The following is a 17,851-nucleotide window of genomic DNA, read 5'->3' as shown; positions in this document are numbered from 1 at the left end:
TTGTCAAGAATAAAATTTGATTCTGGTAATTGTCTTTTTTAATGTTTTTTAAATCATTTCTTTTTAAATGGCTCACAAGCAGTGTTTGAGTTGATTTTGTAGTAACCGGAACCGACCCGGCTCGCAGGGTGATTGACATGGGGGGACTTTTTGTGCGTGATATAGGGTTAGATTCATAATTCAATTAGTTCATAATTCTGTTGATTCTTGTTAAAGAATAAAATGTTTATAAACACACATACATGAAAATTATATAAATGTATATAACACACACAATTATATTTCTTCCAAACCAATAATTAACTTTATTTCAGACTAGACAAGGGACATTAAATAAGAAACATTGTAAATAAGAAATATTGCCTTGGGGCACTCTCTCTCCCCCGCTGCCCTGGGCCCCGCACTCTCTCTCCCCGCTGCCCCGGGCCCCGCACTCTCTCTCCCCGCACTCCTTCTCCCCGCTGCCCCGGGCCCCGCACTCTCTCTCCCCGCTGCCCCGGGCCCCGCACTCTCTCTCCCCGCTGCCCCGGGCCCCGCACTCTCTCTCTCCCCGCTGCCCCGGGCCCCGCACTCTCTCTCCCCGCTGCCCCGGGCCTTGCACTCCTTCTCCCCGCTGCGGATCCAATCTTTGGCCGGAAGCAAGAAGGCGGGAGCAAGAAAGCGGACAAGATGGCGGAACAAGATGGCGGAGTCAGCTTACTAAAATGTGTCCTGTAATCACCCATGAAACCGCCCATGAGCGTACCTCACGTTTGCGTGAGAGTAACCTATCTTGCTTCGCTCTAAGATCTTTGAACAAGAGTGAATTTAGGTGGCAGCAATCTTTTAAGCAACCACTAGGAGGGGCTAAAATACACTTTGCTTACATGTAACATCACACTCCCCGTCTGGTATTGATCACAATACCACTACCAATTCTCTAATAACAGTCAGTTACAAACTATTTACAACCGAGTAACAAAATAAGCAAGGAACTGTCCATGGTAGAGGCTTAGGATAGCATAAGCACCACTACTTCAGTTACCAGCCTGAGGAAGGTCTTAATAGTCCCTCCTTTGGTAACCTTCAGCTCAAGCTTCCTGACCTTACCATCGTCGTCAGGGTGAGCCTTGGTAACGAGAGCCATGGGCCATTGGTTCCTTTTCACCTGAGAGTCTCTGAGCAGCACCAAGTCTCCTTCCTTGACATTGGGCTGACTGTCTTGCCACTTGCTTCGGCTCTGTAGAGTAGGAAGATATTCTCGTCTCCATCTCTCCCAAATGCTGGACTCTTTTCCACCGCTGACGATATAGATCTGCATTTTCAAAGGATCCTGGTGGAGGAGAAGTGGTGCAGACCTTCTGTGTCAGGATCGTGGCTGGGGTCAGAAGAAAGGGTGATTCTGCATCAGCTGAGATAGGTGCGAGAGGCCTTGCATTTATTATTGCGATAACCTCAGTCATAAGAGTTGAAAGCACTTCGTGAGTAAGATGCGAGGAGCTAGTCTGAGAAAGCATGGAGTCAAGGATCCATCTTGAAACCCCGATCATTCTTTCCCACACTCCCCCCATATGGGAAGAGTGGGGTGGGTTGAATAGCCACGTGCATCCTTCCTCATTAAGATACTTTGAGATGTTGTTCTCATCTTGTAGGATAATTTGCAGCTCTTTGCAGGCTCCCTTAAAATTCGTCCCACAGTCAGAGCGGATCACCTTTATTGGACCACGCACTGCAAAGAAGCATCGTAGAGCATTGATGAAGCTTGATGTGTCCATCAACTCAATCAGCTCGATATGAACAGCACGTATGCTTAGGCATGTGAACAATACAGCCCACCTCATGCTATTCGCTGCACCTCCTCAGGTACGGCGAGTGGAGATATTCCAGGGGCCAAACACATCCAAACCCACGTTTGTAAAAGGGAGTTCTGTGCTGAGACGATCAGATGGAAGATTTGCCATTTTCTGTTCTACAAAAATAAACCGGTGGGCGGCGCGGCTCTGGCCAGCAGCGGCCTCTGCAGTCTGTCCGCGTTTTATTATTTTTCTGTCTGTGTTTTAATGTAGTTTTTGTTATTTTTTTTGTTGGGGTGTGTGTGTGTGGGGGGGTGGGGGTGGGGAGAAACTTTTTAAATCTCTCCCTGCACTGGAGACCCGACCTTTTCTCGTCGGGTTTCCGTTGTCGTTGGGGCCGCAACGAGGAGCGGCCTCCAACAGGAAGAAGCCGGGGACTCTGGTGCTACAACTCACCGTCACCGTCGCGGGGCTGGCCGAGTCCGGAACGGGTGGAGCGGTGGATGAGCGCTGCTGCTGCTGCTGCTGCTGCTGCTGCTGCTGCGGCCCGACCGGAGAGTCGGAGGCTGCAACTGCGGGTCTGCGGACGGCGGCACCGGGAGCCCGCGGCTCCCTGGAGGGAGACCGCTTTTCAGGGCTCTCGCAACGGCGACTTCCCCCGCCCGAGTTGCGGGGTCGAAGAGCTCCTGGAGCGGGGCCTGACATCACCGCCCCGCGCGGCTTGGAATGGCCGCGGGACTCTGCGAGCGCACGCCGGGGGCTCTAACACCTAGACCCGGTGTGTGACCTTGCACCACCCGGCGTGGCTTTAACGACCACGGGACAATCGCCATCGCCAGCCGGGGGCTTTGACTTTGACTCTGACATCGGGGGGGGGGGGGGGGGGGAGAGTGCAGTGGAGAGATAAGTTTATTTGGCCTTCCATCACAGCAATGTGATGGATGTTTATGTAAATTATGTTGTGTCTTGGGTCTATGTGTTTGTATGTATGGCTGCAGAAACGGCATTTCGTTTGGACCTCAAGGGGTCCAAATGACAATAAATGTATCTTATCTTATCTTATCTTACTGTCTTTCCACGGAGTTTGATACATGTGACACATCTATGCAGATTGCTGGCAGTGCATCTCTTAGCTCCCACAATCCAGATACCATCTGTGCGGATAGCTCCCTCGGTGAAGATTCTGCCTTGATGTCTAACTCTCTCATGGTAGTGATTTACAAGTAAGCTCGCAACATGGCTGCGACCAGGAATGATGAGAGGGTGTTTCTCCTCTATCTCAAGTGGAGCATGCTGAAGCCGGCCTCCTATTCTCAAGAGTCCATTACCATCAAGGATCGGATTGAGCTTTAGGGAACTGTTTTTGGGAATGGTCCTTCCTTTCTCTAGACAGGACACCTCAGTTTAGTATACTTCCCTTTGTACACATTTGATAATGACAGCCTTTGCTTATGACAGTATTTCAACTGTGTGGGCTTTGGAACAGTAATGCCAACCATTGCAACCTTGTGTGCTGCTATCCTTCTTAGACTTAAAGGTGTAAATGATGTGGATGAGGGAAGCCATAGCTCTGACAAGGGGTTGCCACTTGGAAAACCTTTCAAAGCGATGTGAACCAATACCTTGGTGGGAGTCTGTGGCTGTGTTAGCGTGGCATCGGACCTCCAGATCAGATTCTGGATCGATGACGTCATAGGATGTCTCCTCTGCCTTGTCTGTCTCCACAAGATTAAACAGGAAATCTGGGCCGGTGAGCCAGTTGGTGTTGGAGATTTGGGCTGAAGACACTGACCTGGTAGCAACATCTGCAGGGTTCTGACCTGTGTGAACATAATGCCACTGTTCAGGTCATGTGGATTTTCTTATCCGTTCCACTCTGTTGCTGACGTATACATAAAACCTCCTGATTTCATTATAGATGTACCCCAACACCACCTTACTGTCGGTATAGAACTTCAGACTGTTGGGGTTGATGTCCAGTTAATTCACAACCAGCTCAGCAATCTCCACTGCCAAAACGGCAGCACCTAACTCAAGCCTGGGAACAGTGTGAACTGACATGGGCGTTAGCTTGGCTTTACCCATTATGAAACCAATGTGGCATTTTCCCTCAACATCCACCACCTTAAGGTATGCCACAGCTGCAATGGCCTTTATGGAAGCATCTGACAAGATGTGGATCTCTGTAAGTTGAGCACCGGCAAGGGAAGATGTGGTGTTTGCTCGAGGGGTTTGAAACTGTTCGAGATCTTGCAGTGAATCTCTCCAAGCAATCCATTCTGCTTCCTTTTCAGATGGTAGGCGAGCATCCCAGTCGCTGGCGTCGCTCATGAGCTGACGTAGTAAGAGTTTACCTTGGATGGTAATAGGAGCCACAAGACCAAATCTTTCAAAACTCTTTAGATTCTGGAGTATTTCCTGAGGATTGGAGGGTAGCAAACGTAACCCCACTTTTTAAGAAGGGAGAGAGAGAGAAAACAGGGAATTACAGACCAGTTAGTCTAACATCGGTAGTGGGGAAACTGCTAGAGTCAGTTATTAAAGATGGGATAGCAGCACATTTGGAAAGTGGTGAAATCATTGGACAAAGTCAGCATGGATTTACGAAAGGTAAATCATGTCTGACGAATCTTATAAATTTTTCGAGGATGTAACTAGTAGCGTAGATAGGGGAGAACCAGTGGATGTGGTGTATCTGGACTTCCAGAAGGCTTTCGACAAGGTCCCACATAAGAGATTAGTATACAAACTTAAAGTACATGGCATTGTAGAGAGTACAGAGGAGATTTACTAGAATGTTGCCTGGGTTTCAACAACTAAGTTACAGAGATAGGTTGAATAAGTTAGGTCTTTATTCTCTGGAGCGCAGAAGGTTAAGGGGGGACCTGATAGAGGTCTTTAAAATGATGAGAGGGATAGACAGAGTTGATGTGGACAAGCTTTTCCCTTTGAGAATAGGGAAGATTCAAACAAGAGGACATGACTTCAGAATTAAGGGACAGAAGTTTAGGGGTAATATGAGGGGGAACTTCTTTACGCAGAGAGTGGTGGCGGTGTGGAATGAGCTCCCAGTGGAAGTGGTGGAGGCAGGTTCATTGGTATCATTTAAAAATAAATTGGATAGGCATATGGATGAGAAGGGAATGGAGGGTTATGGTACGAGTGCAGGCAGGTGGGACTAAGGGGAAAAAAATGTGTTCGGCATGGACTTGTAGGGCCGAGATGGCCTGTTTCCGTGCTGTAATTGTTATATGGTTATATATGGTTATTGGGGGTTCAGTATTGATGTGGATAGAGAACTGGCTGGCAAACAGGAAGCAAAGAGTAGGAGTAAACGGGTCCTTTTCACAATGGCAGCCAGTGACTAGTGGGGTACCACAAGGCTCAGTGCTGGGACCCCAGCTATTTGCAATATATATTAATGATCTGGATGAGGGAATTGAAGGCAATATCTCCAAGTTTGTGGATGACACTAAGCTGGGGGGCAGTGTTAGCTGTGAGGAGGATGATAGGAGACTGCAAGGTGACTTGGATATGCTGGGTGAGTGGGCAAATGTTTGGCAGATGCAGTATAATGTGGATAAATGTGAGGTTATCCATTTTGGTGGCAAAAACAGGAAAGCAGACTATTATCTAAATGGTGGCCGACTAGGAAAAGGGGAGATGCAGCGAGACCTGGGTGTCATGGTACACCAGTCATTGAAAGTAGGCATGCAGATGCAGCAGGCAGTGAAGAAAGCGAATGGTATGTTAGCTTTCATAGCAAAAGGAAGAAAGCGAATGGTATGAGACCACACCTGGAGTATTGCGTACAGTTTTGGTCTCCAAATCTGAGGAAGGACATTATTGCCATAGAGGGAGTGCAGAGAAGGTTAACCAGACTGATCCCTGGGATGTCAGGACTGTCTTATGAAGAAAGACTGGATAGACTTGGTTTATACTCTCTAGAATTTAGGAGATTGAGATCTTATAGAAAAGTACAAAATTCTTAAGGGGTTGGACAGGCTAGATGCAGGAAGATTGCTCCCTATGTTGGGGATGTCCAGGACAAGGGGTCACAGCTTAAGGATAAGGGGGAAATCCTTTAAAACCGAGATGAGAAGAACTTTTTTCACACAGAGAGTGGTGAATCTCTGGAACTCTCTGCCGCAGAGGGTAGTCAAGGCCAGTTTATTGGCTATATTTAAGAGGGAGTTAGATGTGGCCCTTGTGGCTAAGGGGATCAGAGGGTATGGAGAGAAGGCAGGTACGGGATACTGAGTTGGATGATCAGCCATGATCATATTGAATGGCGGTGCAGGCTCAAAGGGCCGAATGACCTACTCCTGCACCTAATTTCTATGTTTCTATGTTTCTAAGTGGATCGAATAGGCTATTAATGGTTGCAAGCACTCCTCTTCGAGTGAATGGCTTCTCACTGTTAGCAACATGGAATGTGAAGGTGTCATTTACAAGGTTCCAGCAAAGCCCTAGGCTACGTTGTACAGGAAGGGAGTCAATGCCTAAGTCAAGGTCTTTTAAATCCTTTGCATGGTCCGTTGACGGAAATGCCTGCATGACGACTGAAGTTGGATGCTATCTTATCAAGCCTCAAGTTAGAAATGGCGAGCATACCTTGGGCTGCTTTCAATAAATTGATGGCTTCAGTTGCAGATGGCAGTGACTTTTAGTCCATCATCAACATAGAAGTCCCTGTGTATGAATTGCTTTGCACTTACAACAAACTCATCCTCTCCATGTAGAGCGGCTCGTCGTAGTCCATAGGTAGCAACTGCTGGAGAGGGACGATTGCCGAATACATGGACTCCTATATTCCTCAACTTCTTTGGTGATGTCGTTGTCTTTGAACCACAGGAATCGGAGAAAGTTCCTGTGGTCCTCACTGACGACAAAGCTGTGGAACATTTGTTCAATATCTGCTACTTGCTCACACCTGAATCTGATCAGTACACCTAGCAAGCTGTTGTTTAAGTCTGGTCCTGTCAAGAGCACATCATTCAATGAGACGCCAAGATGTGGAGCACTGGAGTCAAACACAACGCGGATTTGACCAGGCTTATGTGGGTGGTACACACCAAAACTGGGAAGATACCAGCATTCTTCTCCGTCGTGTAATGGTGGAGCCACTTCAGCATGATCTTGGTCAAAGATTTTCTGCATGAACGCCAGAAAATGGTTCTTCATTTCAGGTTTTCGTTCGAGAGTACGACAGAGGCTGGTGAAGTGGATCAGAGCTTGTTCTCTGTTGTTGGGCAGCCGTGGCTTTGGTGTACGAAAGGGAAGAGGAGCCACCCAACTGTTGGCATTATTCATGAACATTTCCTTGTCCATCAACTGAATAAACTGTTTGTCCTCAATAGATGGGGCAACCTTGTTGTCATCCTCTGTTCTTACAAAGATCTCACTTCCTAGTGAACAATCATCAGATTTCTGAACTGTGCTGCCAGAGAAATGAGAGTGTTGTAGGGTTTGGGAGCTGAGAGGGTTTGTGCCTGTCCTTACGGTGAGCTTCTCTTTCAGATCAAGATGGTTGGGACATGGGCTGAAGTGAGAGTGACGGGCATTCTCCAGAAGGTTAGTACGATATGTGGTGACTACCTTTGGTTTGTGAGCAGCACCCAAACAAACATCTCCAACTACGACCCAGCCAAGGCCGAGTCTTTGGGCATAGGGAGCATTGTTTGGCCCATTATGTTTGGTCTCTTACTTTGTGGACCTGCAAGACATCTCGTCCAAGAAGGAGCAGAATTTGTGCACCAGGGTCGAGTTCAGGGATGAGGTGAGCAATAGCCTCAAGGTGGGAGTGGTGTTTGGCAGCCTCAGGAGTAGGGATTTCTGATTTATCATCTGGCATATGGTTGCACTCGATGAGTGTGGGGAGATGCACACTGAGACTCCCATCTACAGACTGAGCAACAAAGCTGGTTCCTCTTCTCCCAGACATCTCTGTTACTCCAGCACATGTGCGCAGAGTGTAAGGAGAATTTGCACCCCCGATGTTAAAGTGGTCAAAGAACTCTGACCGAGCGAGAGACCTATTACTTTGGTCGTCAAGTACAGCATAGACTCTCATTGACCTGTCTGGTTGTCCTTTAGGATGCACCTTTATGAGGCAGATTTTTGAGCAAGAGCGGGAATGATTGGCTTCACCACACACTTCAGTGCATTTGGAAATTATGTCAGGAGAAACCTCTTCCCTTTTCTCCCCGCCATCCACAAAGTCGTGGTCTTTGATGGTCCATGGAGCTGGTCCCGGATGAAGAGCTGTGACGTGTTGATTGCTGTCACACTCTTTGCACTGAATAGTCATTTTGCAATCTTTAGCCTTGTGATTGGTTGAGGAGCAGCATTTGAAACAAATCCCTGTCTCTTTAAGAAATGTTTTGCGTTCCTCTAGTGTCTTGGCTCGGAGCCTCTGCATCGCTTAAGGGGATGAGGCTTATTGTGAATCGGGCACTGTCCGTTCCAACTTGTTAAAGGCAGTCTTAGTGGCAGGTGCTGACATGATCTCTGTTTTGTGGGATGAGACGGCCTCTAGCATAAGTGTACTTCTTCACAGGGATGTCTGGTTTTCCTGCTGTCATGCCAGAGGAGCTGAGTGTGAAACTCGGATCAATACGAGTCTGGGCCTCTCTGCAGACAAAATCGGTGAAGAAAGAGAATGGTGGAAACTGGACTTGATGTTGTAGCGTGTACGAACTGCCTTGTGTTATCCACTTTTCTTGTAGCCCATATGGCAGTTTCTCTACAATTGGATTAACACCCCGAGATGTATCCAAGTAGACGAGCCCAGATAAATAACCGTCTGATTTTGCTGACTCCAACTCTCGTAGCAGATCGCCCAGCTCCCTTAATTTGAGGGGATCCTTATTACCAATCTTGGGGAACCTCTCAAGTTTGTCCAAAAGAGTCTTCTCAATTGTTTCTGGTGCCCCATAGCACTCCTCAAGACGCGCCCATGCCGTCATAAGCCCAGAGGCAGAATCACTGACATGAACAGCTCTGATTCTCCTAACCTGCTCTGATGATTGAGGGCCTAACCATTTGGTTAAAAGGTTAAGCTCTTCATTACAGGTGAGTCTCAGTCCCTCTATGACATTCACAAAGGTGGATTTCCAACCCCAATAATTTTCCGGACGGTCGTCAAATTTGTTCATCCCAGAGGTAACAAGCTCGCGACGAGCCACGTATATGGCCAAATCATCCCTAGGTGTGTGATTAGGAGCAGATGACATAGTTTGCATCCCAAGAGAGGGTGTATGGGGTCCCTTCATGGGTGAGAAGCTGTGTGGATGGGTCCCAGGATAATGTTGGACAGCTGGCAGATTCATGCTGTGTACTCTGGGGTAGTTAGCATGTTGCTTGACGTGAGCTGGAGTGATGTCTGGTGCATCTGCAGCTGTGCTAATGGGATGTTGCTTTCTCTCTTGATGTGGCAAAACGTGAAGGACATCATGTGGCTGACCGGGTTTGGTGAGAGACTCAAGACTGGGCATTGGTAGCTGACTCCTTATAGAATATAGATTCCAGAACCTCTGCCGCGGCTAAGGCAGCTGAAACCTCTTTATCTTGCTTCAGTGCGGTTAGTGCAGCTTCCATGCGTGCCTCTGCTAGGGCCTTTTCAACCATGAGCTCAGTCTCTTTTTTAACAAAGGTGGAGCGAGCGCATACTGCCTCAGCTCTGACACGTGCTTTAGATGCTGCTAAGCTTGCTGCAGATTTGCTAGAGCTGCTAGAAGAACTAGCAACAGATCTGGTCATGTATGACTTTACAGATGAATTTTCAGATTCAGCTTTCTGTTGATCTTCTGTGTTTGCCTTGTCGTCCATCTTGTGTATGCTGTAGACCTTTTATTTGGTGTGGAGGGTGCAGTGAAGATGAAACAGGGCAGTTAAAGAAGAGCAGCTGTCTCTGTTAACAGGAATTGCTGTGTTGACCCCGCCGTGATGCCGTTTTTCACTATTCTGTCCCCTTGCATGTGTGGCCCAAATGCCACCCATTCCTTCTCTCCAGAGATGCTGCCTGTCCCGCTGAGTTACTCCAGAATTTTGTGTCCTTTTTTGTAAACGAGCATTTGCAATTCCTTGATTTTAAACCATTCAACCATCTCTGCACCTTCTCCAATGCTTCCACATCAGTCCAGTAATGGAGTAACCTGAACTGTATGCAATACTCTAAATGCTACCTGACCAATGTCCCTTCAAGCTGCACATATACATTCCTCTCTCCTTATCTCACACCCTTTTATCTCCTTATATTCTCTCGCCTGTCACTCCACTCATCTGCCGATCACCCACTCATCTGTAAACATAGTGTTAGTCTGAAGAAGGGTCCCGACCCGAAATGTCACCTTTCCATGTTCTCCAGAGATGTTGCCTGACCCGCTGAGTTACTCCAGCACTCTGTGAAACGCCACCTATCCATATTCTCCACAGATGCTGCCTGACCTGCCGAGTTACTACAGCACTTTGTGTTGGAGTCATAGAGTGATGCAGTGTGGAAACTGGTCCTTCGGCCCAACTGGCCGACACCGACCAACATGTCCCGGTACTCTACTCCCACCTGCTTGCGTTTGGTCCATATCCCTGCAAACTTGTCCTATCCATGTATGTACCTGTCTAACAGTTTCTTGAACGTTGGGATAGTCAACTACCTCCTCTGGCAGCTTTCATATCCCTTGATTCCATTAGCCCTAAGAGCTAAATCTAACACTCTTGAAAACATCCAGTGAATTGGTCTCCACTGCCTTCTGTGGCAGAGAATTCCACAGATTCACAACTTTCTGGGTGAAAAGTTTTACCGCATCTCACTCCTAAATGGCCTATTCTTAAACTGTGGCCCCTGGTTCTGGACTACCCCAACATCAGGAACATGTTTCCTGCATCTATCCTCTTCAATCCCTTAATAATTTTATATGTTTCTATTCTGTCCCCTTGCATGTGTGGCTGTACACAAATTAACAGGTAGCTAAACGGGTGTACTTGGAACTGAAAGGGTTAAGTGATGACTTAGACGTGGAAATAAAGTTGAATTTCATTTATCTGTTTGTCTTCATCAACTTGCTTTTTACAATGCTTCCATAACACTTTTTTGTGAAACTGAAATTAAAGACAGAAGAAAACTTCCTTAAACCATGTAAAAGATGAAGTAAATACACAAATAGCTACGTAACATTACATAATATGCATCAATAGTTATCCCTAAACAAGAAACATGAAATGTAAACTTACAACAAAGCTTCTCCAAGGCTCAACACGGGCAGATGGTAATGGATTTAACAGAGAGGGCTTCAGAGCACATTGCTGTCCACAATCCCAATACAAAATGGCCTGTCTCATCCATGAGTCCAATCATGTGATCACAAGCAACGAATGGAGAACAAGAGTGAATTTAGGTGGCAGCAATCTTTTAAGCAACCACTAGGAGGGGCTTTGCTTACATGTAACATCACAGTTTCTATAAGATCCCCTTGGATCCTACTAAATTCTAGTGAATACAAGCCCAGTCGACCAATTCTTTCATCATATGACAGTCCTGCCATCCCGGGAATTAACCTGGTGAGCCTAGGCTGCACTCCCTCAATAGCAAGAGTGTCCTTCTTCAAATTACGAGACCAAAACTGCACACAAAACTCCAGGCGTGGCCACTGTACAATTTAAGTAGGGCCTCTGCTCCTAAGCTCAACTCCTCTCGCTATAGCCAACATGCCATTCGCTTTCTTCACTGCCTGCTGTACCTACATGCTTACTTTCAGTGACTAATGCACAAGCACTCCAAGATCTTGTTGTACTTCCCGTTTTCCTAACTTGACACCATTCAGATAATAATCTGCCTTCCTGTTATTGCCACCAAAGTGGATGACCTCACATTTACCACTTTAAACTGCATCTACCATGCATCTGCCCACTCAGCCAATCTGTCCAAGTCACCCTGCATTCTCATAGCATCCTACACACAGTTCACACTGCCACCCAGGTTTGTGTCATCTGAAAATTTGCTGTTACTTTTAATTCCTTCATCTGAGTCAACGTATATTGTAAATAGCTGCAGTCCCAGCACCGAGCCTTGCAGTACCCCACTAGTCACTGCCTGCCATTCTGAAAGGGATCCGTAATCCCTACTCTCTGTTTCCTGTCTGCCAACCAATTTTCTATCTATATCTGTACCCTACCCAAATACCATTTATTCATGCCCACTAATCTCTTATGTGGGACCTTATCAAAGGCTTTCTGAAAGTCCAGGTACACCACATCCACTAGCTCTCCCTTGTCCATTTTCCTAGTTACATCCTCAAAAAATTGCAGAAGATTAGTCAAGCATTTCCCGATCCTGGGAGATTGTTTGTCTTCCTAAGTGAAGACTGATCCAAAGTACCTGTTCAACGTGTCTGCCAGGCATCTAGATAGAAGTGAGGCATCTAGATAGTTCCAAGATACAGACATTGGAGTATGGAATCCAACAAACAACTTCCACACAGAACACAGTGAACTTGCTGTTGTAAGAAAAACAAGCTTCCTTATCTGATTAGAATGTTGGTTTTGTGCCCATATCCATTTACATGCACTAGGAGGTATCTCTTTGCTTGCTCATGGAGGGTTCCAACCAAAATTATAATCGGACTTATGTGGCTCTATTTTTGTAACTGATTAATGAGAAAAAGTATTTAAATCCTTTCTCACTATGTGTTGATCATAAAGATCAACAAGGAGGAAACTGGAAGAAAAATTAATATCCTTCTTTATTTAATTTTGATAGGAATTGAACAAGGTAAAGGAAGGGTGTTTTGGATGTGACAATTGCCATCTCTCGCTTGATCAGGTGCAGAAGAGGTACGTGGGAATCAGCAAAGTAAGATTAGACGTATTACCTCATGTCTGCGAATGTGTTGAAGGGTGGATGGTAAATGTAATCATGAAATAGTAGAGGAGATAACAAAGCTTGTTTTTCCTTCTGTGAGCAGTTATAGTAGATTACCCACACCTCCTACCACTAGTAGCAAACATACGTTGCAGTAAATGGGAGGCTAATGATTGGCTTGGAGAGAGGATGGTGGCGCAGTCCGCCTGAAAGATGAGATGGAATAATGTCAAGATTCCCTTGTATTGTGTTTAACTTGTATTAACCATCTGTTGTTGAAAAGATTAACATAAGTGAATAGTGGGTTATTACTAATGAAATAATTGGTATGCATGTAGTTGATAGAATATTTTCATAGAATAGTCTCTAACAAAATTAAACTAAAGTTGTTTACTACACAGTATACTGTAACTGTCGGATAATTCTGGCGTGAAGTCGGAGAACTGATGAGCAGTTTACTGCAGCCATCTCTCCATGATATCATGCAATACAATCTTGAAGCAAATCTGCAAAGTCTCCGCTTTTCATTTTCCATTAATTTCCCTTTAAATTATTTTCTTCCACATCCATGCTGTTGAATATTATGCATCTAAACTGAAATGTAAGTTCAGCTTTTAGAACCTCAAGGTAATGGATAAAGTCATTTGAAATGTTATCAATAGTTTCAATTTCATTGCTTGAAGTGGTAGGAAACTGCACTTGTATTTGGTGGCCTTGCACCCTGCGTGAAATGGTATGAAACTGCACTTGAATTTGGTGGCCTTGCACCCTGCTTGAAGTGGAAATTCACAGAATAGTCGTGACTCAACTACCAGCCCACCAGCCGTGAGTGAGTGAGCTGCCAGCACACCAGGCTTGAGTGACTGAGCTGCCAGCCCATTCAGCCCACAATGTCAATACTTGTCCACTGGAAACCAGTCCCTTCAGCCCACAACACCGATACTAGCACTCCAGAAAGCCCCCCTCCCTCCCCACTGGCCACCAATATTGGAATTGGTGGAGAGGTGGAATATTGGGTTGGGGGACCAACCCTCCCATGTGAAAATGGGACCCAATGTGTCCCACTTAGTCTTGTATATTCATATATTCAATGCACTTCCATGTGCCTATCGCGAAAACTATCGTATCTGCATCCACCGCCACCCCTGGCAAGAAGTTGCAGGCTCCATGACTCTCCTCTTAAAAAACTTGCCCCACACATCTCCGTTACACTTTCTCCAGCTTATCGCTCTGTCCTCTTGTGTTAGACATTTCCAACCTGGGAAAACGGTTCTGTCGAACCAACCGATGCCTCTTATAACTATAGATACTTCTATCAAGTCTCCCCTCAACCTCTGATATTGCAGTTAAAACAGTCAACCTCTCCCTGTACTTAAACACTCTAATCCAGGCATCATTCTGGTTTACCTCCTCTGCACCCTCTTCAATGCCTCCATGTCCTTCCTGTAATGGGGACATCTCTACTACACTCAATATTCCAAATGCAGCTTACCAAAAGTCCAAAAGAGCAGCTTGATAACTTTCTGACTCAATGCCACTAGCAATAACGACAAGCACATCATACGCCTTCTTTACCACCCTATCTTCTTGTGCTGTCACCTTCAGCAAGCTATGAACTTGAACTACAAGATCCTTCTGCATATGAATGGTGTTTAGGGTCTGGTAATTACTGCACACTCCCCCTTTTATTCAACCTCCCAAAGGTTGGTGGTGGGTGTGTGGGTGATTCTCACGTATCTCAGGCCCAAAGGTATGTTCCACCATTATTGATCCTCCCTCATTGAATCAGCTCACAGGCTGGGAGAACCAAAAGGCAGGAGACACACAGGAATTGTCAGCATCATGTTCCATCGCCATTGCTCTGACAATTTGACCAACTAATCACCATCATCCTGTACCCTAGATACCCCTCCTCACTGTCAGCAGCACCACCAGGTTTATGGCCATCTGCAGTCAATTTCCAGCCTTCTCCTCTATCAGCGAGTTAACTGAGAACGTGCGTGGATTTACTTTGTATTTTTATTGTTTTACTTTTAATAACATTGGTAAATTAAAGTTGCATTGCAGCTGAACAAACAAATATAAATATATTCTTCTTGAACAAACTGTGTACCGTCAGATGCATCAGAAATATTGAGACATTACAGGAATAGGTCATAGAATTAAACTCATGATTACATTCAATCAAGTCATTGACAAATTATCAACCGTGTTAGTCCAAGAATGAAAGAGGATCTGTCATCGACAATATTAGCTTGGATTCCGGTCAAACCACCACCACCCCACACCCGCCCCACTCCACCCTGACAACAGCCCACCCCACACTGCCCAACCGCCCACCCCACACCCACACCCATCCCACACTGCCCAACAGCCCATCGCACACTAATCCCACACCAACTCACCCCACACACCCCACCCCACACTCGCACAATCTCTTGTTGAAGATCCGAATGCAGGACCTGCTCAGTTCCTTCCCCTCTTCTGGTATTTTCCAGTCTGTTAATCCTTGGGCTTGACTTGTTTACAGGGGAGCAGTTTCCTCAGCATCTCACGTAACTGTGGAGCAGAGCAGTGGATGGTGAGGGTGAGACCGCAATGTGTGGGATCACGGCCCAGAGCTGGGGCACATGATGGAGGAGCAAGTTTCCTTCCTCCACCACCGCAGAACCTGTCACTAAATACCAGGGGATTCCCTCCCCTTAACACCACCAACTCCTTCCCCACAACATCAGATGAACCCATCACCAGGAGGATCCCTGCTCCCTGCTCCCAGCACCAACTCCATCCCCAAGCACCAGGGCCACACATACCTTCCAAATCACCTCACTTATAAACTGTGTAAAGAACCTGCCTCCCACTGTCCAATCACAGGATTGGACGTAACACCACCTCCTCCAATACCAGAGGAAGCTCCATCCTCACCCACCATGGAAATCCCCTCATCCACACAACGGGGAAACTCACCACCCAGGGGAATGTCCACAAGTTTACATGCACACGAGCGCACGCCCCCACCACAGTGGATCTAAGAAACATCTTCCACCTGAATGCAAAGGATTCCAACCACCACTCCTCCATCCTGGAGAATTCCCTCATACCTCCTCCACCGTGTAGCAATGTTACAAAATTTTGAGATTTAAAAAATCAAGTCTGCAATTTATCCCATCAGATAAAGCATAACAATAAGTTTAATTTGACACCAAATTCACTTTCATATCTCAAGTATTAAAAAAGTTATGGCCATTTTCATACTCGGAAATTAGCATCTTGTTCCCTATTGATTTTCAATGGACATTACAAAAAAGCTGTGATCTTGGATAGTCAAAAGCCCATTTCTTAAGGAAAGATTAACATTTTCAAATAGCCTAAGTGTCCAAAGATTATTCACAAATAATTCACAATATAACATGATTTTTATATCTAATTTACATTAATTTATAGGCCAAATGGAAGGAATTTAGTGTTCAATTGCTGTAAATAAATGCCCATTTAAATCGGCTTTCTAGTGGGTTCATGTGAACGCGCTGGTTTAGAACGTTGACATCGCGCTGGATTAGTGCCCTCAAATGCCGAGAAAAATACTGCGGGATATAAAAAGCCCAAAATGAACTACTCGCTATAGATAACTTTAATTACAGGGTTATATATATGCCCCATTTAATGAAAAAATAAGGTACATACCTTTAATTGTTTGCTTTATAAAACCCTGGGGCTGCGAGAGGTTGCGGAATGAGACAGTAATTTTAAAATTATTATAACTATTATTCGAGGCCTATAAAACTAATAATACCTTTTGCGACCGGGTCTTGCAGCGATTTTTCGTTAATGATTTACTAGGCTGAACATCTGCGATTAGTACAGCCTAGTAAAAATCGCGTTTTAAACCCGCCCCCTCCAAACAGCGCCAAAATCGCTGACATGGCTGAGGGCAGATTCCCAATGACGATTCAGGTAGGTTTTGTAACATACCTACACCGTGTGGATATATTTACCCCTCCCCCACACCTCCATCGTGTACTTATATTTACCCCTCCTCCACACCTCCATCGTGGGGATACACCCACCCCATAACCTCAAAACAAAGAACTGACTGGGGACGGGGGGACTGTTTGGGGACAGGGGGGGAGACTGACTGGGGTGCGTTCAACAGCGGGTGGTCACTGAGTGAGAAGGGAGGGTGAGGGTCACTGTGAACACAGTTGTCGGGCCTGGGGGTAGCGACGCGTAAACTCTCACCTCCTGGAGATGGGCCTTCATGTCCTCGGGCGATCCCAGGTCCTGGTCCCCTACGATCAACACTTGTGCCTCGCTGATCAACCTCTCGCACTCCTCCGTCAGCAGCCAGAGGGCTGGAAGTGGGAGAGAACGTCTGTCACTCGGCTGTGTGAGCTGACAAGGCCTGCGGGACCCAGTCTGTGTCAGAGCGATGGTAGTGGTGGTGGAGACAAGGGCAGGAACCCAGACAACACAAGGACAGCGATACCCAGTCTGAACAGACACGGCCCACGGTACTGACCTGGCCCTGACTGATGACTAATGACCACACGGGGTGACACTGGGCCCTGACTCTGATTGACCACCCCACGACACACAAGACCTGATACCTGAACACGTCTCTTCCTTTGGGGTAGTGGACGGTCCCGCTGGGCTCTCTCGTTGTTGACACTTTGTGTCCCTCAGGTCCAGTACCCTCGGGTCCTGGAACAAATGAAGAGATGGGAGAGTGAGAGTGGAATCATGTAAATATGCCACCAGGATGGGCAGGAAATGGATGACTTCAAGCTCTAGAGAAACCTCGACCACTCGCTGACCCTGTCTCCCCCAGTGACTCTCCCTCCTTAACCTCTGACTGGGCAGTCTGAGTTGGGATCAGCTTCAGGACTGACCATGGGGAGCGGCGTTCCCATCAATGATCCCAATATTGATTCCTGAGCTTTCAGACCCTGCTGGGGCATTGGTCAAACCGGGACCAGGGTCTACAGCCGTGGTGTCCAACTGCAGATCTGGCAGATAATTGAGGAGTGCGGGGAAAAAGGAAAAGGCTGGAGAGATGGGAGGTGCCACCAAGACCACAGACATCACCAATATCTGAAGGAGGAACGTCCAACCCCAAACAAAGAACCAAAAGACCATAATACATAGGGGCAGAATTAGGCCATTCGGCCCATCGGCCTTGATCCATCATGGCATTGTCCCCTCTCCTCGCCATCCCCTGCAT

At 46.5% G+C, this 17,851-nt stretch overlaps 1 protein-coding gene across 1 annotated transcript; it reads right to left on the bottom strand.

Moving 5' to 3' along the window:
• Nucleotides 1-561: 561 nt before the first annotated feature.
• Nucleotides 562-1,820, bottom strand: LOC129694331 (uncharacterized). Its single transcript, XM_055631034.1, is given in 2 exon segments — nucleotides 562-1,262; nucleotides 1,264-1,820. Coding segments are annotated over 2 exon segments (828 nt in total). The 3' UTR covers nucleotides 562-991.
• Between the last annotated feature and the right edge of the window lie 16,031 nt (nucleotides 1,821-17,851).

The sequence above is a fragment of the Leucoraja erinacea genome, unplaced genomic scaffold (genome assembly GCF_028641065.1).
Source record: "Leucoraja erinacea ecotype New England unplaced genomic scaffold, Leri_hhj_1 Leri_628S, whole genome shotgun sequence".
In the NCBI taxonomy this organism is placed as follows: domain Eukaryota; kingdom Metazoa; phylum Chordata; class Chondrichthyes; order Rajiformes; family Rajidae; genus Leucoraja; species Leucoraja erinaceus.
This window is presented reverse-complemented; position numbering and strand designations above follow the sequence as displayed.